The sequence below is a fragment of the Neophocaena asiaeorientalis genome, unplaced genomic scaffold (assembly GCF_003031525.2).
Source record: "Neophocaena asiaeorientalis asiaeorientalis breed wild unplaced genomic scaffold, Neophocaena_asiaeorientalis_V1.1 scaffold906, whole genome shotgun sequence".
Lineage (NCBI taxonomy): Eukaryota > Metazoa > Chordata > Mammalia > Artiodactyla > Phocoenidae > Neophocaena > Neophocaena asiaeorientalis.
The window spans coordinates 8,939-35,743 of NW_020172272.1; the positions used below are offsets into that span (position 1 = coordinate 8,939).

Genomic DNA, 26,805 nt, shown 5'->3' on the forward strand with positions numbered 1-26,805 from the left:
TGTGGGATCCTCCTGGACCAGGACTCGAACACGTGTCCCCTGCATTGGCAGGTGGATTCTTAACCACTGCACCACCAGGGAAGTCCTCTCACAGTGTTTTTTGACGTCAGATAATTATGGAAGCCAACATTGTATTATTTTATAGATATTTGATATTATATATATTATAATATATATATATTATATATATATTATTATATAGAAATATAATACTATATTTGGAGAATTAGGAAAATGTTCACTGAATTTTCTAGTTAATTCTAGTTAATTGAGGCCTATCCATTATATATATATTTGTAAAAATACACCTTGTCAGTTGTTCTTTAGTGGCAGTATTTTAGAAGTTCACAGAATTTGGATTTTCCTTACCAAGCTACAAAATTAGATTCTGCTCATCATGAGATAGTTTAAACCTAAAGATGCTATGATTAAATGTGAAGCTGAATTACCCTTGAAGGCTAAAATTAACATATGCAAACATTTTTTACATAACTGGGGAAAGTCATCTTTTAAAAAAATTTCCTGTGGCTTTTGAATCTAGAATTCCTTGTATTCTCATTGTTGATGACTCCGTGCCTGTGACTTTGCCCTTGAAAAATGTATGACTGTAAATTAGCTGAAGTTTCCACATATAGAGCTATGTTCTAATTGTCTTACAGTGTTATATATATAACATATGTTACTATTTAGATCTTAAAAGAATGAAATTAATTTTATTAAATATCATCTTTAGTGCTCTAATACTTTCTGTAGTTAAACACTTACATTGTAAAGTGTTACTCATGTTTTCTGAAGGTGTTACAAAAATGATACTTAGTTTTTTAATGTTTACATTATTTTTTCATTCCATAATCTTTCTAACCTGTTCCTGTTACCCCCAAGTTCCCTGAATATTTAGTACTTTTCAGTTGAAGTCATGTTCTGGACTAGTTCAGAGCCTAGGTCAGATTGCTTTGTCTTAGTCTGTGGATGAGAATAAGAACTAGGGATGTGGAAGGCTAGTGGAGTTGCCAAAAGAATCATTGTGTTCCCAGTCATTGAGTGGCTAGATCTAAGAACTAGGAATATAGGAGGAAGTAGTTGCAGTAATGACAGTTACCCAGTTAGCCCAGGCCCTGTCAGTGTGTCCGTCCTGCTGCTCCCCCCTCCACCTCCCTACCCCCAACCAAGGCATACTGACAGAGCGTTAAACTCCTTATTTCTGGGCTTCTCTCCATCCACTCTCTCCCTGCCCCTGATTGCTAATCTCCTTGGCTTTCAGACTACTGGTGCCATACTTCAAATGTTGATACCTGCCAGCTGTCTGGCTTTTTTCCCTATTCATCTCTGGTTAAAGTATGCTCTCCCAATTTCAGAGTCCCATGCAGCCTTTGGGCAAGAGAATCTTTCTGTCGTCTGTATTGAAGCCTAATAGCCATGTATGTTCCAGCTTCCTTTAGTTCATCCGAGGAGTAAGGCCTCTGCATGTGTGCTAGAAAATCAGGAGGACTGTTTCAGAACTCGCACAGGGTCCTTGCTCCCTAAGGAAGGAATACTCGTTGATGACTGGATGGACAGTGAACTTACTAAGGTTTTGTTCTGCCTGGTGATGTAAGGAGACAGAGGAAAAGAGTTAGTCACTAAGAGGTGACTTTTGTTATGTGTTTACTGAGTGGCAGTCACTAAGCTATATGCTTTCCATGCTTATGTTATTTAATCCTCACAACAGCTCCATGAGGAAAGTGCAGCTCAGAGAGGTTAGGTGACCTCCCCAGAATGGAGTGGTAGAACTGGAATGCAAAAATCATACCTCTAGTTTTTTGAAATGTGTAAATCACAAAGCTTCTTACTAAATATATGTGAGTAGGTTTCTTCCCAGCTAGTCCTTCACTGGCAGTGAAATGAAGTGGAGTAGATGCTGACATGGCCCATCAAAGGCATATACAAACACAGGTGTGAGGTGAGAGATTTACAACGTAGGAAATTAAAGCATTAACCTTGATTTATTAAGATGTTTTATTTTCGCTGCCAGTTTTTGGCAGAAATGGAAACCAAATATTGTGTGTTAAATATACCATAAGTGGTTTTCCCAGTGTAATATGTGTGCTGCCTCTTGGGGAACATCGTATTCCTGCAGCCCCATTATCCAGCCCATGGCTTTTCTATACCCTTTGTTGCTTTTCTTCTCTGGGATGTTTTAAAAAACATTTCTTTGATCACATTGTGTGTTTTAGTTCATGTTTCACAGTAGACTCATGTAACATTCAAAGATGAGCGTAAACCAAAATCCAAGAGCAGATTTTACACTGAGGTAGGAGTGATTGAGTTGGACCGGTCAGGAGAAGCTACGGAGGCCACTGGTTGTTTCACGTCGGACCTTAGGAGGACAGCTTCTTGGTCCAGCTTTGGGGTTCTGGACTGTAGGGGCTGTGTTCCCCATCTGGATATTCTGGACGCCTTTGTGGAACTGTGGCGGTTGTGACAATGAGGGGTGGGCACAGAGCGCCTGTGATGTGCCGGGTCATTCTGCACAGTGACTTGTCCACGTCCTTCTCAACTGTTTAATGTTCCTTTTTATGTTTATGTGGACCAAAAAAACCTGTTTCTGTTGATCTGAATCTAGAACCAAACATGTTTTATAAATAAACACAGAATGTTGTTTCCCTCATGGTATTTGTACACCCGGATTTTTCCTGGAATCCCAGACAGAGAGGAGAAAGAGTGCTCCTCACTGGTGTGGTGTTCGTGGCCCCCCACATGCCTGTCTGCAAACGGGGCCGTCTGCAGGCGCTTCTAGGAGTGGGTGCAGCATCTGACCACCTGCTTGTGTCACTTAGTGCACGGGACCTCATCATTTATCTATGTCAGTGTTATTTTGTTTTAAATTACTTTGCTTTTCTTGTTATTTTAGTTATGGTATTACCCCACTTTAAAAAGTACATTGTTAACCTTGCTAATACCAAAGTAGCTATCATCCCAGACACATCGTTTCCATAACTAAAGTTATATCTGGTTGTCTTCCTATTTTTTGTAAAAAATAATCTTCTTAAATTAAACCCACAGTGTTGCATATTTCTAGGACCCACATCAACTTGTGAGCATTGCAGATGCAGGAACCGGCCAAAAGCAGCATCTCAGTCGTGCTCCTTTGTAGTCCCCTCACAGCAGAGTGCAGAGCTCTGCGCACAGGGCTTCCTGGTCTCCCAGTGGGCCGGGCAAGCTCACTCCTCAGATGGGGAGGACTAGGGCTGGCTGGCTGGCTGCTCACAGGTCCTCGGGGGGGCCTGGGTCAGGATATTCAGTTCTTTCTGTTCCTCGCTTCATGGAACATACAGTGAAGGTGTCTTTTCCTTGGGATTGTGCTGTCCATACAGTGAGGTTTCTGGTCTTTGGATCACTTTTGAAATGATTCCTAGAAATTATAAATTTATGATTATGACTTAAAGTAGCCAGTCTTGAGGAATGTTAATCCTAAAAAGAATTCTAATTTTTTCAAAATATATCTATATTGTAGTTCATGATGATAATGGTGGTGTGTGTAAACAGCACTGCAGAGGAATTCCAAGCATCATAAACCATTGAGAGAATGTTGCCTTTGGACCTAGGACCTCTGAAATGCATTCAGCTGGTCAGCCTACAGGTCCTGAAGATAGACTTGAGGGATGCATGGGGACGGGTTGGGTGGTTAGGGTGGTCTCTTTTTTCTCTTGCTCTCTTGTGGAGGCTCAGCGGCTGCTGGACCTGTGTTCTGAGGACTGGTTGGTGGTGGAGGCCTCGGTCCCTTCCTTTCTCTCTCTAGCACCATCAGCCTGCTGTTCCTTCATGCAGGGGACTTCTTCCTCCCCTTTCCAGCTGGAACACAGACATGGCTCCATCATCTCACTTTGCTAATCATAGTGTAACCCCTACCCTCTGGAGGTCTAGATGTCACATACTCTGTTCATTTAATGTTATTTTAATGATTTCTTCCCCCTTTTTATTTCAAGGAAGTACATTCATGTATTTCCCATATTAACCTTGGTTTTGGTTGTATGTTTTTACGACAAGGAAGTTTGTCATTAAATTACGGGGAAGAGAGGCTTCCCTGGTGGCGCAGTGGTTGAGAGTCCGCCTGCCGATGCAGGGGACACGGGTTCGTGCCCCGGTCCGGGAAGATCCCACATGCCGCGGAGCGGCTGGGCCCGTGAGCCATGGCTGCTGAGCCTGCGCGTCCGGAGCCTGTGCTCCACAACGGGAGAGGCCACAACAGTGAGAGGCCCGCATACCGCAAAAAAAAAAAAAATTATGGGGAAGAGTGGACGATGAGGCTAGCCAGATAGGGTAAGGGCAGGAGGGCATTGGTGAAGGGTTTTGAGGTGTGGGCTGACGTGTTATAATCTAGTATGCTGATGATGACTGAGTGAATTAGGAAGTGGAGATGTGGGACCCCAAAGGAGATTGCAGATTGCCAAGTAATACTGACACCACTTCACTTATCTTATAGTGAAGCTGCCTGCTAACTGAACGTAAGAATGAGTCTATTAAAGGCTTAATGAGATTAATTACTTAGCACTAAGACCCTTGGGGTAAAATAATTAGTTGTGGTTGTTTCACAAATGTACAGGTGTGATGAAATGGCATGGAGCTGTGCACATGTGTTGTGCTGAAGTCGCCTGTCCTGCTTTAGATGCTGTACTGCAGTTATGTGAGATGGGGCCATTGAGGCCCTGGGTGAACTGTATGTGGGGCCTCTCTGTGCTTTCTTTGCAATTTCTTGTGAGTCTATAATTATTTTAAAATTAAAAGTTGGAAAAAAAAGGATTGCCAAGTAGTAGGATGTTGAGACTTATGGTAGAGTTCTGTTAGGATATTGCCAGTTTCTTTGTTAATGATGAGAGTTTGTTGAGTGAATGACCAGCTGAAGGCCTGATGAGAGTCTGAACCATAGCCAGGCTGTGGCAGTGGACAGAGTAGGCAGGGATGGCAGAGTGGGCAGGGATGGTAGTCGTTAGGGAAGGAGCCTGAGGGCTTGACGACTAATGGCCTGTGAGGTGAGGACAAGGCCAAGCTTTTGGTGTGTAGAATACACAGATAGTGCGAGGTTATTGATGGTGGGGAGTATAGAAATAGTATGTTTTTAGGCAGGATAGTACTTTTTGTTCTGAAAATATTGCCTGTGAGTGCTGGTTGGCCAATTAAGATAGGCAGTGGACAGTTCAAAATGTTAAGCTGTGTTCAGGAGGTCGTGGTTGGAAATATATAATCAAAATACCATATGACAATACTATTTGAAATGGTGGAAAAGAAGATTGCTAAGGGAGAAAGTGTGAGTGAGAAGACCTGGGAAGAGTAATCTCATAGTGGATTTCTTATGTCCCTGGGTAAGTTACCTAACCTGTCAGTGCCTCATTTTCTTCCTCATAAAATAGAGAACATCATAGTATATCCCTTGTAGGATTGATGTGAAACCAAATGAAATTACCTGTGTAAGTTGCATAATGCTTGTCATGTAGTAACTGTTTACTGAAGGTTACCTGTCTTATTATTTATTAAGCACTTTGGTTATGCATGTAAAAACAAAACTAAATAATACTTCTAACTTTAGAAGTTGTATTGAATGTTTCAAATAAAGCAAGTGATAGTCTAATTAGCTGTTATGTTTGATTTTTGAAGGTCTGGTTGGTTGTAGTCTTGGAACTAATTTTTGTGATAATTACAGTTGACCCTTGAACAATGCTGAGGTCAGGGGCGATGACATCTCCCCCCCTTCTCACAGTCAAAAATCCACATGTAACTTTACAGTTGGCCGCAGTTCTCCATCCTCGGACTAAACAAACAGTAGATTGTGTAGAAATGTTGTACACATTTATTGGGAAAAAAATTCCCATATAAGTGGAACCACACAGTTCAAACCCTGTTGTTCAAGGGTCAACTGTATATAATTCACTTTAAGGTATTTTTATTAAAAAAATTCTCATTTTTCTTGATTCTTAAAACCTCTGTGACACAACCTTTGGTGTAGTAGTTTCACCTTCACTTTCCTTCTCTGTTTTTTATTGTATAGTTCCTTCACCTTTTGAGACTTAAAGATAAACTCTTGGTCTATATATTGGTTGAGAGTTGGGTAAATGAGGAGTGATCATACTAGAATTGAATCGAGTATTTGACAGGTTTCTTCTGATGCAGATGGGCTTCAGGAACACAGTTGCATTTGGCATCTGTTTCTTTTCTTTGTGGCAGGATTGTTATGCTCTAGAAGTGTCATTTGGGGGAGCCAAAGCACTGTGCTTTAACTTCCAACAGTCCGTTCAGTGTAAAAGGAAAGCAAATAGTGAAATGAAGTCCATGCTTTGCAGGTGTTTATATGTTTCTTCCTTCTGCCTTAATAGTAAGTGATTAGAAGGGTTTATTAAATAGTAAACACATGTAACTCAATGTTAGGCACTTACATACCTGGTTTTAACTTCTTACACTTGCATTTTAGTTGTCCAGTTGATATTTTAGGGGTTAAGAGAAATTATTATTTTCCAGTTGGATGTATGTCATACTACCTCAGAGTGCTATAGTTACTCTGAATTAGCCTGTTGATTCCTTGTCTAATTGAGACCCACCATGAAATGCCTAAAAAAAAGCATCCCTTGGAATATAGACTTGATTTTTCCAGTCAATGAACCTACTAATATTTTCTGAGGGCCTCTAGATGCAAAGCACTGTAAATTATATTAAAAATATTGCCACTTGAGTAAGTCCGTAAAGAAACAATTTTGGTACTGTTTGGTTGATTAGTGTATATCAGAGCTGTTGTTTGGATTTTCTAGATACAGGGTGTTCAGAGATGCACAGGATCTGTGTACAAATGGATTAGAATTTGGATTTGGAAAGGATAGCTTCTTGTTTGTTTTATTCTGTCTGTCTTGGTTTGTGTTTAGTTTGTTGTATACCCTTTAAAATGGATTAGAATTCATTTTAGTATCCCTTTTTAATATAACCTTGGCATGATTTTTTTTTCCTCCTCTTTTTATTTACCACTTCCTCGGACACACAGGCATGTGTACACACACGCATAAAAGAGCTACAGTTTGGGTAGAATTTATAGCAGGATAAAGATATGATTTATTTGAAGTTTTCAGTAGGTTGCTATCTATAGTCATGAGAAAGTCTACTTTTGAATTTTGCTGCCTCTTTTTTTTTTGCAAGAGAATTAATTCTAGAACAGAGGGGCTGTCTCTAAGACCATGTCTTCATCAAAAGCTGGGGTTCCATATATGTTAGAAATGATATATTCTTCCTCCACCATCCCTCAAGTGCTTGCTATTTATTATGTGACTATTGTTTATCAAATCTGAGTTGCTTACTTTTGTTAGCCAGTGGGGTGTTTTGGGTCAGTTAAGAGAGGAAATAGCTTTTTAAAAAAGTCAGCATTGGGGCTTCCCTGGTGGTGCAGTGGTTAAGAATCCGCCTGCCAATGCAGGGGACACGGGTTTGAGCCCTGGTCTGGGAATATCCCACATGCCGTGGAGCAGCTAAGCCTGTGGGCCACAACTGGTGAGTCCACGAGCCACAACTACTGAAGCCCGCGTGCCTAGAGCCTGTGCTCTGCAACAAGAGAAGCCACCGCATTGAGAAGCCCGCGCACCAAAATGAAGAGTAGCTCCCGCTCCCTGCAACTAGAGAAAGCCTGTGCGCAGCAACGAAGGCCCAATGCAGCCAAAAATAAATAAATAAATTTCAAAGAAAAAAAAACTCACGCAGCTGAATGGGCTGTTTAAAAAAAAAGTCAGCATCACTCTGTTAGAGAATATAGTTACTTTAGGTAAAAGTAATGGGTTAGCTTGGTTTGTTCTGATGGCCGCTTTGCTACGTTATTGTCTGCTGGCTTCTCTTTGTCTAACAAAGAAAACTGACAGATTGCTTTCCTATTTATGAGTGCTTTTCTTTAAAACTATGATTGAATATCTGTGAAATTAACTTCAGCTTCTACAGTACTGAATGGCTAAAGTGGAAGGAAGGAAGCCCCCTCCCTCACTCTCTCATCCTTCCCTCCTTTTTCTTAAAAAAATGCTATTTGAACCTAGTTTGGGTAAAGTTGACTTCTGGCGGAGTTTATAGAGAAAACTGAAATAAAATATGTATTTTTCTTCTCTTCTGAATTTTGTGTTAATTCGCCCCAAATGTCAGAATGAACCTAAATGTGAAGTGCTAGGTTTTAGCAAACTAAGCTGAACTTAATTTATATTTCTTTATTTTTACTGTATATGTGGTAAAATTAGATAATAAAGATTTAAAGGAATATCTAACTGATAAATTTACCCTGTTTCACCTTCTTAAACCTAAGAAGCATAATTTGCCTAAATTATGCAAAATGCTAATAAAAGGTTTAATTTGCTAATCATCTCAGTTTGATTAGAAGCAGATGCTGATTATCTGTACAAATCTAGATGGACCTTTCAAAGATGACTTTATTTAAAATCAACTTGTCAAACTCATTAGGATATAAACTTAAGGGATAACAAATACCAGTGGTTATCTGTAGACTTTCAGTGTAACATAGGGCAAGGTAATCCATAGATACTGTGAGCCAAAGACTCAGTGTATACAATATTAACAGTGTCATTAGGAATTTCATTTTTCCCGAAGTTTAAGAATTGAACTTTGTTTTTTTACTGAGCTCATTAGAGTCTCTAGTCATAACTTTGTTGGTCCTTTGGGTCTCTGATTTTTGTACTGGCTCTTTTCTCCTGCTGTGAGTCAGACAGCACAGGGAGCCGATACAATCCTGTGCGAGTGCCTTCAAACCAAGCATAGAAACGGGCAGGTTCATCACAGACAGGTATGCCAGGCTCCTCTCACAGCTGACCAGATCCTCCCCTTAACAAGTCTAAGAGATGTGGCAGGAAATAAGTCAGCAGGTGTGCGTCAGCGTTAATGCCAGGAAGCAGGGGGAGCATCTTAGTTCAGTAACTGAGCAAGAATTTGGATCCCAGCCTTTGGGTTCTTCCTAGCTTGTCTTTTTATCAGGAAGAGCAAAGACAGAAGACTGTTTATAGACTGGTGAAGTGTCTGTGGCTGATTTAGGATTAAGACTAGGGAAACTAAGATAAAGAATGCATTACCCCTAATCTGAGTCAGGAACAGAAAATGTTTGGGGTTTTGCACTGTATACCTAGGGTGTTAGGAAAGGGAACCTGAGGTATAGACGTATGAATCCTGCTTTGACATGCACCAGGATCAAGGGTAGTGTGCTCTTTCAGTGCGGTAATCTAGAGGTCATACAGCCTGGGGGTGCAGAGCACAGGCTCCTGTGCCATACCACATATGGTGCTGCCACTTACTAGTTTTTCTTCTTTGATGTGGATTCCTTGCCTGCAAAATAGAAAATATAACAGTACTACCTCCTAAAGTTGGGAAGCTTCATTCAATAAGTTACTGTATGTAAAGTTCTTAGAACAGTGCCTGGCAGATAATAAGCACACAGTAAATGTTAACTCATCATTATTATTGTTATGTTTAGTTGCCATTCTAGCTTTTACATGAGATTTGTAAAAGATGGTGTATATGGAGAATATTGGCTTTTCCCCCAATATCCCTTTGAACCATTTAAAAATGATGGCTACATTTGCAGCAACATGGATGCAACTAGAGATTGTCATACTAAGTGAAGTAAGTAAGAAAGAGAAAGACAAATACCATATGATACCACTTATATGTGGAATCTAAAATACAACACAAACGAACTTATCTATGAAATACAAACAGACTCAGACATAGAGAACAGACTTGTGGTTGCCAAGGGGGAGGGGATTGGGAGAGGGTTGGAGTGGGACGTTGGTGTTAGCAGATGCAAACTATATTCTATATAGGATGAATAAACAACAAGGTCCTGCTATATACTATGTACTATATAGCATACAGAACTATATTCAGTATCCTATGATAAACCATTTCCTATGATAATGGAAAAGAATATTAAATAAAAAAGCATGTGTATATGTATATAACTGAGTCACTTTGCTGTACAGCAGAAATTAACACAACATTGTAAATCAGCTATACTTCAATTAAAAAAATGATGGCTACAGGTACATGTACAATAACAAAAAATAAGAACTTCAATTGTGTAAGATAAGTCAAGAGAATTTGGAATATTAGAGTTTTATTAAAATGAATAAGCACAGATTTTAGTCCAAATCTTGCTTTTCTATGTGTAGTGTGAGGGATTAGTGATACGTACAGGTAAGTGTTGAATAGACAACTAGACAATTCCGACCATGAGCACTTCTTACATTATAATTCAAAGGGTAAAAGGAGAAGTTACTTTAAAATTCAGTTGTTTTCTAGCACCTGGAAGATTAGAAACAAGTAATTATGCAATAGGATAAAGGGGTTTTGTTACTACAGGGACTTTGATCAGTAGAATGTGGTGGCAGTGGTGCTCTGCCAGGGTCTGGGGGCAGCCCCTAAGAACTTGGCAGCTTCCCCCTCCTGCGTCCTGAGGTGCCATGTAAGAAGTCCATCCAGACTTGCTGAGACCAGCTTGCGGGAGAGATCTGTTCTGAAACCAGCATAAACCAGCAGCTGCCATGTGGGAGAGGCCGTGTCTCAATGCCTCGACAGTCCCAGCTGAGCCCAGCCCTGGAGCCATCACCCCACCAGGGGCCAGACATGGGAGCGAAGCCTCCTGGCCTCTTCAGATCTGGCTGTTCACTAGCTCTGTACCCCTGTTGACCTCATGTGATGCCACACGGAGCAGAGGAATTGCCAGCTGCATCCTTTTTAAAAAAAAAATTTTTTTTTTTCATTTGGCTCTGCCGGGTCTTAGTTTTGGCGTGCGGGATATTTTACTTGTGACATATGGGACCTAGTTCCCTGACCAGGGATCAAATCTGGGCCCCCTGCATTGGGAGCATGGAGTCTTAGCCACTGGACCATCAGGGAAGTCCCCTTTTCTTAATTTTTGACCAAAAAAATTGGGAGATGGAATGAAATGGTTACTGTTTTAAGCTAAGTTTTGGGGTAACTTGTTATGCAGTAATAGGTAACTGATATCCAGAGCTAAATTCAGGCTTCTGGCTTCTTGAATTTGAGCTGAAAACAAAACAAAATAGTGTGCCCCAAATACCCTCAAACAACCCTACCATGACTTGGAAAGACTTTATGAAATGTAGTCAAAATAATATAATTCAAAACTATGGTTAATAGTATGGAAAATGAAATTCTGATAATTAGGTGAGTAGGGAAAATTCTGAGGGAGAGCAGGTTACTCAGAAGGGACAGAAATGGGGGACTTCCCTGGTGGCACAGTGGTTAAGAATCCGCCTGCCAATTCAGGGGGCACAGGTTTGAGCCCTGGTCCGGGAAGATCCCACATGCTGCGGAGCAAATAAGCCTGCGTGCCACAACTACTGAGCCTGCGCTCTAGAGCCTGTGAGCCACAACTACTGAGCCCGCGTTCCACAACTACTGAAGCCCGTGCACCTAGAGCCCGTGCTCCGCAATTAGAGAAGCCACTGCAATGAGAAGCCCGCGCACCGCAACGAAGACTAGTCCCCGCTCGCTGCAACTAGATAAAACCTGCGTGCAGCAATGAAGACACAATGCAGCCAAAAATGAATAAATTTATTTTAAAAAAGGGGACAGAAATAGGAAAGTTGTTGATAGATGCTTTCTACCTTTCAGAAATGTGATTGGTGAAGCTGCTTAAAAAGAATTCATTGAGAAGTTTACGGCTTTTTAATTTTGAGGAAGAGAGGCTTGCCACATCCCTGAGATCTGCCAGGAGTGTCAGGATCCTTTGAGGTCTTCTTTACTTCCAAAGATACCTTTTTTTTATACAGTGCCCTTACCTGTTAGAGTTTGCTGAAGTTTAAAGTAGACTGAATTAATTGTGTTTATTTCATAGCATAGATTGTGAATAGTTGTTTCTTCTTGCTAAATTCAGTTCAGCTAAGAGGTAGTGAGCTAAGAGATACATTCAGGGTACTTCCTATGAGGGATTTGAAATCACTTTCTTAAATAGAAAGGGACATTCATAAATGAATAAAAGCAATCTTAAGTTACTGTAGACATCATACCATACAGCTCCTTGATTTTTGTGTGCACTTTTGAAATGGTTCCAGATTTTTACTTTCTTCTTTATTTTTAGCAATAGCCTCCTATTGGCTCTTCATATTATGGAGTTTGGATTATGGTAGATAAGGGGGACGGTTTAACTTCTCTGGAAAATCTATTGAAATTATTTCTTATTGAAAAGCTGAAAATAGATTTAAAAAACTATTTCATAAGTCCAGGAAAGCAGGACAGTTGAGACCTATTAAAACCCGTCTGTGTGTTGTGGCAGACACATTTGCTGCTATTATAACACTTTGCTTAAGGAACAGGAGAATCGTAGACGTATGCAAACACATACACAGCTGTTTGAATTTGCTGCTTAGCTCTCTGGATTCATTAAGCTGTATCACTTTTGGATTGTAATGATCTTACTGGAGGCAAGATACAAAGTGAAGGAAATGCAGCATAAAATTCTCTTGTAAGTTTCCAAGGCTGCTTTTCTTTATTTCTATAAAATTGAAGTAATAATTAATAATTTGCCTTTTTGGAGGATAACTTAAAACTAACAGTAGCAAGGAAAATATAGTTAAGGAACCAAGTGACTGATATTTCAAAGAAAAGATCAATGTCAAGTTTACTACAGAGAACAATATAATGTATGAATTCAGTGTGTTCTCTCTCTTTTTACAATTTTGAGGACATAGAATGAAAATGGCTCCATTTAGGTGGGTAGGAGTTCAGGCCTTGGAGGGAGACTAATTATAATACAGTGTGGATGAGATACGTACTTACAATATTACAAGAATGATGGCTGTTACAGGGAGGGTCACATTAATGTCACAGGTTCCTCAGGGCTGACATGAGCTCTTTTTTGGATTTCTGATGTAGAGGAGTAGAAGGAGGGCTGTGAATTGCTGGGGCCCAGAAGAGGGCCCTGGGTGGTGCAGGCAGGGTGCTTCCCATTGTACTCCACTGTTGAAGCCCTGGAGAACTGGAGGACTGGATGTCCCTGAGTAAACCCACTCTGTTGGTGGCGTCACGGCTTCGTCCTGTGTTTGAATCCATGTCTTAAGTGCAGATGGAGCACTTGAACATTTTAGGACTGTAATGAGGGATGGAACTGTGAGTTGGGAAGGGATATAACCAAGGGGAGGACTCGGAAGTAAGATCGAAGGGTGAGCAGCGTCTGCAGGACACCTATGTGAGATGGTGGGGAACACTTGTCTGCGTCTCCATCAGCATCAGGAGGTGGCTTGGAAGGGTTTGACTCTATAGCTCCTTTCCTACCAAGGTTCTCAGATTCTCACACAGTTTATAAGAAGTGTGCTTGCGGGCTTCCCTGGTGGCACAGTGGTTGAGAATCTGCCTGCCAATGCAGGGGACACAGGTTCGAGCCCTGGTCTGGGAAGATCCCACATGCCGCGGAGCAACTAGGCCCGTGAGCCACAATTACTGAGTCTGCGCGTCTGGAGCCTGTGCTCCGCAACAAGAGAGGCCGCGATAGTGAGAGGCCCGCGCACGGCGACCTAGCTACCAGAGTTCATTCCTGAGTCCATCCTACGTAGAATCCTTTATATTAATTTGTAACCAATATTTAATAAAGGCTTTATGTATATCCAGCAGTATGCTTTGCGTGATGGAGGATTTGCATTAACATGCTTATAGTTTGGGAGAGCAGGAAGAGACTTTTCAAGAAACATAACAAGGTAAAATGTTTGATGCTGTCAGTAAGAGTTATGAAAAAGTAAAGAGGGTATTGCTGTGGGCTGGATTAATCTAGGAAGGCATCATCGAGCTAATGGTATTTCATCTGAATCTTAAAAGAAGGCCGAAAGGAGGTAGCAGAGACGCTCTGATGGTGGATTTCTGTGCCAGCTGCAGCCTCAAATGTCTGGGTAATTTTCTGAGGAATGAAAATTGTTGAATTGGGTCACCAAATAAGACACCTTTTTCGAAGCCGTAAAACTAATTTCTAAGATTTTCAGTTACAAATATATGTATCTGAGCATCTCTTGGAATAAACACCTCCTTTTCCTTCACCGAGACACAAAAAATATCTAGTATTCTACTGTCCGCTTGAATTTGAAATACATGATAGACATATAAATTTAATAATACCTAACTTTTTAAAAAACTTAAATTTCCAATGATTTGATTTCCCATGGCCTATAAGAGAAAATGTGATGAATCAGTTTCTTTTTCGGACTTTATTTTCCCCTACTTTTATGTTTCATTCTCCATTTGCTTGAATGAACATGACTTTACCAATAGTCTGTATTGACTCTAAGCAAGTTTCATCCTTTCCTCCCCAGCTAAGTAAAGCCTTATTTTTGTAATATCCTACTGTTAGCTGCTTATGTTGGAAAGCTTCTGTCTTATCCTGTCTTTCATGAATCAGAGTTTGGCTGCCTCTCTTCCAGTGATCTTGAAAATGTCCAAAATGCTGCATAGTTAAAAAAACTTAGAACTAAGTAAAGTTGAACAATTTTCTACTGGGCTACATTGAAAAAGTGGGAAAGAAAATTATTTCCCTTTGTTTTTTTGGAAGACATTTGCCAGTTGGAGCCCCAACAAAGATGGAGTTTGGAGGCCTTTAATTGTGCACCAAAAAGTTATTGCAGAAGATAACATAAGGGAGAAGTCATAAAGTGGAAAATTTGAAGCTCAGTAATAGAAAGCTGTGTGAAGATATAGGAATTGTGCCAATTAACTGGGTGCTTTAATAAATAGTTTAGAATTAAAGAAACAGTTGCAGATTTCATAGACTTGATTAACTTACTTCACAGGAAAACTGGAGAAGGGGAACACACTTCAGATTACTTTAGTTGTAAAGTCTCCTTAGCATTCATTAAAATTTTGCTTTAAAATATTTACTGATTATAAAGTTTAATAATGCAAAATCAGAACAATTGTTAATCTAATATTTTATGTTAAATCATTGAAATAAAATTCCACATATATTTGGGTGAAAATAAATTGTGATGGTAGGAATTCAGTCCTGAACTATTGACTGTATCAGCAGCCAGTAAATATTTCCCAGGCTGGGCACAGTAGTTGTGAGTGTATATGAGGGACACCCAGTGAAGCCTGTAAATGGTGCCTGACCCTTGGGTCTTCTGATCTGTTGAAGAACGATGACACAATTATATAAGTAACCAATTAGTAATAACAGAAAATGTGATTGTATATATGAAAGAGATGTGCAGGAAAACATTAAATATTCATCTTACCATAAATGTCCACCTGTTCCCATGTTGCATTAGCTTGAGGTAAAGTACAGCTTTTTAGATTTTATTATTCTTCTTTTGTTTGAATGAAAATGCCTCTCTCCTAAACAAAAACAAGAAAGGAGATTACATTTGTTATTGAAGGATATTTTTGCTGGATGAAGAATTCTAGATTCTTGGCAGATTCTTTTAGTACATTGAAAATATATGACTCTGCTGTCTTCTGGCTTCTGCTTTTGCTGCTGAGAAGTCAGCTGATGGTCTAACTAACTGCTTTGAGGGTGAGATCTCCAGCCTGCTTATTGTATCCTTTTAAGATACTCTGTTTGATTCACTTCTGTTTAATTTTAACATGCTCAGTTTGACTCGGAGTGAAATTCTTTAGTTTATCCTGCTAGGGTTTCTCTAGGCTTCTTGGATCTGTAGATTGGTGTCTTATACTAATTCCGGACATTCTCAGCCATATTGATTTAAAATTTCCCTCCATGCATTCATTCTCCTCTCTGTGTGGGATTCCAGTCAGTGTATTTGAGACCTTCTTAGTCAGTCCTTCACATCTCATTCTCGTATCTGCATTTTCCTTTTTTATTCTTTCTCTCTGCTGAATTACAGATGATTTCTCTTCAACTGTTTCCCAGTTTGTTATTTCTCTATTTTGTTTTGTCTGTTTTGCTGCTGTTGTGTTTTAAATTTTGGCTATTGTAATTTCTGGAAGGTCTTCTAAAGAACTGCTGTGTTACTTTTTATGGATTCTTGTTCCATGCTGATATTTTAAAATTTGTTTTTCTCTTCTCTAAATGTTGTATGTTGTGTTTTAACCTGCTTCTGATAATTCTAAGACTCAAAATCTGTGTAGTCCTTTCCTGCTATTGTTGTGCTTGTTTCTAACTCATGCTGCCTTGCTTCCTGTGTGCCTGGTTATCTGTGACTGGTTATTGTTCTCACACAGTTTTGGGGGTTCCCAGGGGGTGAATGTGCTCTCTCTGAAAGGCAGTGTGTGGCCTCTGCTAGGCTTCTGGAGTATTACCAGTCAGGGACTCTTTTTTTTTTTTTTTTTTTTGGGGTTTTCCTCTTCAGGGACTCTTTTTTTTTTTTTTTGCGGTACACGGGCCTCTCACTGTTGTGGCCTTTCCCGTTGCGGAGCACAGGCTCCGGACGCTCAGGCTCGGTGGCCATGGCTCATGGGTCCAGTCACTCCGCGGCATGTGGGATCTTCCTGGACCGGGGCACGAACCCGTGTCCCCTGCATCGGCAGGTGGACTCTAAACCACTGTGCCACCAGGGAAGCCCCACCAGGGACTCTTTTTTAACCGTCTTTAGCACCATGACTCCTGGGCCTTTGCGCACTGTGGATGTGTGCCTGGGATGTTGCATGGGGTGGCTACAGCTTCTCAAAGACTTTGTTATTCCTACCTTTTTCTTTTCCTCTTTGTCCAGTGCCAGGAGAGCCTGCTCTTTATTCTTGTGTAGCTGGAGGAGAGATGGTGAGTCACTTCTAGTTCATTCTTCCCCTAGGGATGTTGTCCTTTGGGAGGGTCTCCTTTAGGATCCCATGGTTGGTGGGTGTTAATCCTTGACTTTTGCTGCCTTTGCCCCTTGAGGCTGTGAATCTGAAGCACAAGCAGATGGCACTGGCTGATGCCTTCAGGGCAAAAGTGGCTTTGGTTCTCCTGGGTTTAGGTTGTCCTCAAAATTTGTCCTGGCAGTTTCCCTTGTTCTGTCAATTTTTTAGTGCTCTTAAACTAATTATATTTTTAATGGTTTATCCATCATTTTTCATTGTTTTCAGTGGGAAGTAGATCAGAATAACTTAAGAAATTGGAAACTGCCTAACGGCCCAGGGCTGGAGCCAGAGGCCTCTGTCTACTTCCAACTGCTGTGCTGTTGGAATGTTGTTGTAAACCACACCCCCTCCCCCCCAGCATGTGCTGTGCAGCCTCTGTGCAGGCTGGGCTGCAGAGAGGATGGCTCTTAGGGGTGCTGTTGCTTTAATTTGCTGAACTGTCCATGTGCTCATCTGGAGTAACTGTGTCAGGTAAAACCATCTTTATTAAAGGTGCTGTTGTTCATGCTTTCACCCAGGCATGATCCTGTCATCTTTCACTTCTTGGTGTTTCCTTTCCATCTTTCTTATTGCTTATCTTTTTCTTCCATTTCTATCACAATGTTCTAATTCTAGGATTACCTTACTACTGCTTGTTGGTCTACTGCAGTAACCTCTTAACTGGTCTTTGATTACTACCAGAATTGAACATCCTTTTGCATTTATGAATTCTTACGACTCTTTGTATAAATTATCTGCTTTTATCATTTGATGAATTATTTTATAATATGCTCTCAATAACAATTTTTAGTCTCTCGGAGTTTTACCATACAGAATTTTAATTTTTTTTCTTCTCTTTTTCTGTGTTTCTTCAGTTTGAACATTGTCGCCTTTTGTAGTTCATATATTCCAGTCTGTAGACGTTTCACCAGGTATTACGACAAAATCTGGGAATATAAAAATAAATATAAGTAAATATAACACATTTATCTATGCTTAGGTTCATATTATGGTGTGGAAGATACACATATACATGCTTATGGTACAGTGTGTAAATACTGTAATACTGCATATAACTATTGTTGAGGAAATCTGGGGAAACTTTGTGGAGATAATGTGTTAGCTGCATAGCCATTTTTCTATAGAAACACAGGGTATGGGAGGAAATTTCAGATATGGAAAATGTGTGCAAAATCATAGCGATGAAAGTCATGGTGTGCTACAGGGAATGCATATAGGTTGGTATCATTGGAGAACAGAGTATTTGGGGAATGAAAATTGAAACCAGGAAGAGTTTCAAGGCCTGGGTTAAACAAGACTTTGATGGGCCCACGGAGCGTGCGTGTTGGGGATGATGGAGTGGGTGAGCAGCGGGGTGAGGCATCCGGCTGGGGAGAGCGTGTGGGCTGTGGCTGTGCTGTGGCTGTGGGAGTGGGCTGCTGAGGTGGGGTGGGAGTGGGTGGCGGGCCAGGGCTGTGAGCATAGTGTGGACCAGTCTTCACATGGATACAGCAGTTACTTCGGAAAGTGGCAAGAAGGGAGACGTTACCATGTCAGGAAGATTTGGGTTTGGACTGCCTCGGTCCCAGTTTTAGCCCTGAAAGTCCCATGTCCTGAGACACCCTAAGTCCTTTGAGAACTGGGATGGTGGATTATCCTGGGGAGGAGCCAGAGGGGCTGATGCATTTGGAGCTGTGAATGGTGTGGGGGAGGTGCTGGCCAGAGTTGGGGGAGGGAGGGAATGAGTCTCTGCTGACTTAGGCCAGAGCAGTGTCCTCAGGAGGCTGCGGAGGTCCAGGAGGACTGGGAAGAGGGCAACCTGTGGGCCGGGCTGGATGAGAGGGCTAAGTGGGAAATATTTTGGAATGAGCTCAGAGGGAGTATACATATCACTGAGGGGGTAGATGGGGCAGGGCTGGAAGAAATGAGAATGGCCAGGAGCACTGCTGGGGCTCCAGAGGGGTCTAAATTTTAGGTACTGACTGAGGGCAAGGACGAGGGACTTGCATGAAAATAATTGAGCAAAAGATTCATTGAGATCTTTGGTGCAGAGTTGTCTCAGTTCTGACTCTAGGGTTTCCGACTCAGGCTTTTGGCCTCTTGGTTAGGATTAAATAATATAAACAGTCTGATTTTTCTCAGCCACTTATTTCTCTAAGGTTCTATATTTTTATATTTAACCTATTGTCTTGTAATATAGTTTTACATTTGCTCTTGGGAATAGATAAGAGTTTTTAAATTTTCTTAATATTGCTTTCTATATATTCGGCATCATTTATTACATAATGCATTGTTTACTTATTGTTATTTTATGTTTTGCTATGTTAGTGGCATTTTTCTAGGGCACACCAGCTTGGGAGTTATTCAGCCTATAAATTGGCCAGTTGAGTCCTGCTCCCCAATTCAGACCTGGGGTGGGGTCTGGTGTGTGTCTGTGTGTGTGTGTGTGTGTGTGTGTGTCCGAGAGAGAGCGAGAGAGAGAGAGATTGACTGATTGAGATTGATTAATTGAAGTGACTTTCTTCCGTCTTCTGTGCCCCATGTGGCTTCCTAGGTGTCCGGCCTCTGGGATGGTATCAAGCTATCCTCAGTAAATCATAATGTTTAATGCTGTTAAGTGCTGCCTGGCTACCCTGTTAGTGCTGATCTATAAGCCTCAGGCAAAGCCACTGCCCTAGTGGTGCCATTGGTGACTTTCAGCTTTATCCACGGCTCTTTGAGCGAACGGTCTCTGAGCTGGACTCTAAACGTAGGTTCCTGGGATGGATCCCTTGTTGCCTCTCTTCCACTCTGCTGAGTGTGCTTCCTTCCATCTGCCCACCTCTCGCTCCTGTGAGCCAAGGCTGAGCACTGGGTCATGTGGCGTCCTGCCTGCCCTGGGTGGTTTGGAGGGTGTCCCCACCTCACCCCAGCAGCCCTGGGGTACGTGCTCCATTCCCACTCTCCCCGGGCCTGGCAGACACCCAGGTCCTCGTAAGACCTCTGCTCTCCTGCTGCTGCAGGAGGTCACACCTTCTCCTCTCTGAGTGGCTGCTGCTTTCAGATTTCATTGTTGGTGGAGTCAATTTGTCCTCTGCTATAAGCTTTTGCTATGGTTGAATAATACAGTTAGTTTATAAGTAGCACCTTACTTTTGCTCGTGTTATCTGCTGGCACTGTACCTGGCTTCTAGAAGATGCTGAAGGAATGTTTGCTGAGTGGGGTGGGATGGGGGGAATGCTTTCCTGATGTGTCCTGTCAGATTATACTGTTCTCATGGTATCTGGGCCTGTTATGTGCAGCTCAGGAATTACTGTTGTTTTGATTTATTTAGGAGACTTAGAAGAACTTTTGTATAAATTACCCAGCTCTTTTTAAAAAGAGGCTTGTTTTCTTGTAGGAGAGAAGAAATGTGCTTGAGTATAAGTGATTAATCTTTCCTTTTTGGTGTTAAATTTTAGTGTGTTCCGAATGTGCCTATGCTATTAAAAAAAGAGCAGTAATAAAATAACCAGACGATTGATTTTTACATTGATCATGTTGGCAGAGTTACTGAGACATCAACATACTAATTAGAATGTCAGGATATTAAATTATTGTTCATTTTTCTAACTTTGAATGTTTTGGGTGACTATAAAAATGACAAAGAATTTGTAAGTAAAGTAAAGATTTCCCCTAGAGATTTACCAGTTTAATTTTTTCCCCCTTTATTTGGCTCTCTTCTGTACATTTAAATGAAGGAAGTATTTTGTAAGAATTGGATTATTAGTAGAAAAAATGTTTCAAACTAACTTTTAGGTAGATAAGTGTTCTGGCTGTTTATTACTGTGTAACATCTGTCTCCAAACCTAAAACAACAATTCTGAAACCTAACATTAAAACTTTAAAACCATAGTCTAACCCTAATGTTTTAAAACAATACCACTTTATTATATCTCACACTTTTGAGGGTCCGGGATTCAGACTGGGCTCAACAGGGCAGTTCTTTTGCTCCACATGGTGTTGCATGGGGCTCCTTGGTTGGTAGCTAGTCTGGTCTAGGATGTCCAAGACAGCTTCACTCACATTCCTCTTGCTGGATGAGGACTTCTAGAAGGCTGGACTCTGCAGGGATCCACTCCATGGCATCCCGCAAACAAGGGGGCTGGACTTCTTTTCTGTTGACCCAGAACTCCAAGAGAACAAGGTGGAAGCTGTCAGTCCCCTCAAAGATGAGGCATGGGATGGCCTGGCATCCCTTGCACCATACTTTGTTGTTCAGGCAGTCACAGGCCAGCCCAGTCATGGGGAGAGCGAATAGATCTCAGCTCTCAATGGACAGAGTGTTAGGGAATTTGCCGCCATCCTAAATCCCCACAGTAGGATCAATGATTGGGTCATAGGGCATTTGGCAAACATGTGCCCTTTATAGATCACAATATTTACTACTGATATAGCACCAATGTTTATTAAAAATAGTGGTAACAATATTAAAAATCATGAAAATTGCTTTCAGTATTTGCTTTACCCACAGATTTTTAATTTCATTATAAGTGATTCCTAATTGTTTAATTATACATTGGATATTTTAAACAGTCTTTCCATCAATTACTTGTTTTAATTAGCTTTTTTACTATTAATATTTTATATTAAATTAAATTTGTAGTAAACAAAATATTACTATTTTAAATAAATATTTATATTTTAATATTTAACATTAATAAAATTAGAAGTTTAATATTGTTGGTATTATTACTTTTCACCTGCTATACAGATGTGTTTAATTTTAAGAAAAAATGGTACTTGAAATCATTTATTTGTATTTATTGATGCCATGCCCCTTTCTACAAAGGGTTAGAGGTGACTTGCAACAAGACACATATGATAAATATGTATAGAAGTAAAATATAAATGGCAGTGGAGATGAGGATCAAGAAAAAGATGAGTCAGTAAATGGTGTCACCATCTGTCCAGTGGCTGAAGCCCCAGACCTAGGAGTCTTTTTCTCCACCCCTTCATTTGCAGTCCATCAGCCCATGCTACCTCCTAAACATATCCCAAATCTGTCCACTTGTTTTTTTCCTACCTGTACTTCTCTAGTTCAGGCCTCTGTCATCTTTTCCCTAAACTGCCCACTGAGAGTAGATCTCTTTCTCTCCAGTACAATTCCTTACAACACAATCCTTTCTCCATTCAGCACTAGAGCAAGCTTAAAATCACAGTATAAATCAGATCGGAACTTTCCTCTGCCTGAAATTTCAGTTTACTGTACCATTCTTCGTACAAAATCCTATCTCAGCAGGCCTCAGAGCCCTGTCTGTCCCTCTCCTGCCCCTGCTCCATCGCCTCTTTCTGTTCCTCCAGCGTACTAGCCTTTTTTCTCTCTAGCACCTTAGCATTAACTGTTACCTCGATGCTCTTATCATTCAGGTTTCCAATTAAATGTCACTTCTCCAGAGAGGCTTTAATTGACTATACAACTGAAGTATAAATCTGTCCCATCCGTAGCACATCCCTTTGTTTTATTTTCACCATAGATCACTACCTGATAGTTTATTGTTTATTGTCTGTCTCACGCCATTAAACTATAAGCTTCATGACAGCAGCGGTTTTTTGATTTTTTTTTTTTTTGGCTTGTTTATAGCTGGATCCCATCTGCTGGAAATAGTGCTTGGTATATAGTAGGTCTAGTGTTCAGAAAGAAACATTCTCAAAAAAAAAAAAAATCAAATGCTAGAATTGATGGTAGTATTTCTAGGACATGGTAAATTTATTTTAGAAAAGAGGATTCTTTCCCTGGGATTTACTGTATGACTAGTGGTGTGTTTCAGAGTCATTAATGGACCTTTTAAAGAAATATACACCTCTGGGCTTCAATCTGTAGGTCTAAGTGGTACCAGGGATCTGTAATTTTGAAAAGCTCCACTGCAAATCTGATGTACAGCCATATTTAAGGACCAGGCCTTGATAGAGAGAGCTGTGTGGATTCAAGGAGAAAACTGGCCAAACTGTTTATAAACATAAATGAATATTGTTGATTGGAAGTTTATGGAATAAATCTCTGGGAAGCATTGTTTGTATCTTTACTTCAGAGGCCAGGGTAATAGACTAGTGGTTTCAAACTGGTGTGCCCAAGATGATCATTTGAGAATGTGGGAAGAATGTAAGTAATGCAACTTATATATTTTTAATCTCATTCCTTTTTCATTTTTTTTTTGGGGGGGGGGAGGCATGTTATCAGTACCTAATATACAGTGATATGTGTATGTAATTTATAAACATACTGGAATTATGTGCTCAAAATAATTTATTGATGAAAATGTGTGATCCAAAGAGGAGGGAGATCACTCTATCAGTCAGGATAGGCGATGCAGTGGTAACAAATGACCCCTAAGCCTCAGAGACTGCTAAAAGGTTTGTTTCTTGTTCATGCTTTACGTCTCCTGTGGGCCAGTGGTAGCCCTGCTCTGTGTCATTTTGGCGCCATGATTCAGGCAGATCGAGCAGCCTTCATCTGGAACTTTACCAGTTGCTGTGGTGGAAGGAGGAGAGAGCTGGGTAAACCACGTGCTTGTAAATTTTTGGCTTGGTAGTGACATGTGTCACCTCTACTCACCTCTCACTGACTAAAGCAAGTCACATGGCTACATGTGAGTTCAGCAGGTAGGGGATGTGTAATCCCCCCTCAGTGAGGGACTCTGCACAGGGTGAACAGCAGGGCAGTCTACACAGACAGCCTCCGACACCTGTTCAGTGTGGGGACGTTTGCCGCTCCAGACCTCGCTCTTAATCCCTTTTCAGGGTAGCTGGCAGAGGGCGCCTGCTCTCCCCATTCTTGGTCTGATGAAGAATACCAAAAAGAAAAAGAAGCACACAACCAGATCCTTAATTCTTTTACTAAGGAGCATGTAAAGCAACATGATTATAAAATAAGGAAGTATAACTTTACCAAAACTGTTAGAGCTCTGTGTGATTTTTGCTTGAAAAAAGATTATACCATTACTGCATATACCATTTGAAACATTCAGGTACTTACTATTTCGTGGGTGGTGTGGAAAATAGAGGTTGAGGTAGGGGAATTGTGAGTAGTGGTGGAAAGAGCACTTCAAGGCTCAAATGTTCAGGGTCTTTGCTGATTGAAAATTAACCAGACTGAAGATGGAGCATCTCTGGAATAATAATATAAGTCATTCTGGAAATGCGATTCCATTTAGAGCAGTTTGTTATATACTTCTTTTCAGGAAGATGTTAATTTGGGAAGCATAATATGCCTTGATTGTAAGGTGCTGTAGCGATAACCTAGCTTACTTTATTAGTTATTTTGTATACCCCCTAAAGACCAGTCATATGTTAGTTTAACTAATAAAATGACAAATTCATAGAAACCAGTTTAGTTTCAGAAACATTTCACTTTATTTACTTAATTGAAATATATTTGACTTACAACATCATTTTAGTTTCAGGTGTACAACATAATGATTTAATGTTTTTATACATTACAAAGTGATCACCACTATGCATCTTCTTACCATCTGTCACCATACACAGTTATTACAGTACTACTGACTGTATTCCCTATGCTGTACATTATATCCCTGTGACTTACTTATTTTATAACTAGAAGTTTGTACCTCTTAATCACCTTCACCTATTTGCCCTTCCCCCTGTCCGCCTCCCCTCTGGCAAAAACTAGCTTGTTTTCTGTGTCTGTGAGTCTGCTTCTGTTCTTTGTTTGTTCTTTTGTTTAGGTTTTTAGATTCCACATATAGGTAAATCATGGTATTTGTTTTTCTCTCTCTGACTTATTTCACTTAGCATAATACACTCTAGGTCAGTCCATGTTGTCACAAGTATCAAGATGTCATTCATGGCTGAATAATATTCCATTGTGTATATATATACCACACCTTCTTTATCCATTTGTCTATCAATAGAGACTTAGATTGCTTCCATATCTTGGCTATTGTAAATAATGCTTCAGTGAACATTGGGGTGCATATATCTTTTTGAATTAATGTTTTTGTTTTCTTTCCAGGAGTGGAATTGCTGTATTGCATGGTAGTTTTATTTTTAATTTTTTGAGGCATCTCCATACTGTTTTCCACAGTGGCTGCACCAATTTACAATTTAATACACCAACAGTGTATTAGGGTTCCCTGTTCTCCACACCCTCCCCAAAATTTATCTTTTCGATAATAGCCATTCTGACAGATATGAGGTGATAGCTCATTGTGGTTTTGATTTGCCTTTCCCTGGTGAGTAGTGATGTTCAACATCTGTTCATGTGCCTGTCGGCCATCTGTTTGTCTTCTTTGGAAAAAATGTCTGTTCATCTCCTCTGCCCAGTTTTTAATCAGATTGTTTGTTTTTTGATATTAAGTTATATGAGTTGTTCATATATTTTGGATATTAACCCCATATCATTTATCATTTGCAAATATTTTCTCCTATTCAGTAGGTGGCCATTTTGTTTTGTTGATAGTTTTCTTCATTCTGCAAAAGCTTTTTAGTTTGATGTAGTTCTATCTGTTTATTTTTGCTTTTGTTTTTCTTGACTGGGGTGACAGATCCAAAAAAAAGAAATTGCTGAGACTGATGTCAGACAACATACTACCTATGTTCTCTTCTATGAGTTTTATGCTTTCAGGTCTTACATTTAAGTCTTTAACCCATTTTGAGTTTATTTTTGTATATGGTGTCAGAAAATGGCCATTTCACTCTTTTGCATGTAGCTGTTCAGTTTTCCCAACACCATTTATTGAAGAGACTGTTTTTCCCTATTGTAAATTCTTGGCTCCTTTGTGGTAAATTAGTTGACCAAAAAAGTATGGGTTTATTTCTGGACTCTTAATTCTGTTCCACTGATCTATGTGTTTGTTTCTGCAGCAGTACCATACTATTTTGATTACTGTAGCTTTGTAGTATAGTTGGAAATCAGGAGCATGATATTTCCAAGTTTGCTTTTCTTTCTCAAGATTGCTTTGAGTATTTGGGGTCTTTTGTGGTTTCATACAAATTTTAGGCTATTCTTGTTAGGACTGTTCTAGTTCTGTGAAAAGTGCCATGGGTATTTTGATAGGGATTGCATGGACTGTAGATTTTTTGGGGTAGTATGGGCATTTTAACAATATTTATTCTTTCATTTCATGAGCATGGTATATATTTCCAATTATTTGTATTGTCTTCATTTTCTTTCGTCACTGTCTTATGGTTTTCAGAGTACAGGTTTTTAGCCTATTTGGTTAAATTTATTTCTAGGTATCTTATTTATTTTGATGCATTTGTAAATGGGATTTACTTAATTTCTCTTTCTGAGAGTTATTAGTGTACAGAAGTGCAACAGATTTCTGTAATTTAATTTTATATTCTGCAACTTTACTGCATGAATTTATTAGTTCTAATAGTTTTTTTGCTGGAGTCTTAAATTTTTCTACATGTAGTATGTCATCTGCAAATAGTAACAGTTTTACTTCTTCCCTCCAATTTGGATGCCTTTGATTTCTTTTTCTTGTCTGATTGCTATGGCTAGGATTCTAGTACTGTGTTGAATAAAAGTGGTGAGGATGGGCATCCATGTCTTTCAACTTTTCACCATCAAGTATAGTGTTAGCTGTGGGTTTGTTGTATGTAGTCTTTATTATGTTGAGATATGTTCCCTCTATACACACTTTGTTAGGAGTTTTTTTTATTATAAGTGGATGTTGGATTTTGTCAAATGCTTTTTCTGCATCTATTGAGATGATCATGTGATTCTTTTTCTTTGTTTTATTATTGTGGTTTAGCACATTGATTTGCAGATATTGAACCATCCTTGCATCCTGAGACTAAATCTCAGTCATGGTATATAATCCTTTTAATGTATTGTTGAATTTGTTTTACTAATATTTTGTTGAAGATTTTTTGCATTCTATGTTCATCAGAGACAGTGGCTTGTTATTTTCTATTTTTGTAGTGTCTTTGTCTGGTTTTGTATCAGGGTGATATTGGACTTGTAGAATAAGTTTGGCAACATTTCTTCCTCTTCAATTTTTTGGAATAGTTTGAGAAGGATAACTGTTCTTTAAATATTTG

At 40.0% G+C, this 26,805-nt stretch overlaps 1 protein-coding gene across 1 annotated transcript in view; it reads left to right on the forward strand.

Moving 5' to 3' along the window:
- Positions 1-23,219: 23,219 nt before the first annotated feature.
- The window catches only part of LOC112411973 (DNA primase large subunit-like), a 223,324-nt gene continuing 219,738 nt past the window's right edge, over positions 23,220-26,805 (forward strand). The window contains exon 1 of the mRNA XM_024763397.1: positions 23,220-23,292. Within this exon, the coding sequence (XP_024619165.1) occupies positions 23,220-23,292 (73 nt within the window). The remainder of the gene's footprint in view (positions 23,293-26,805) is intronic.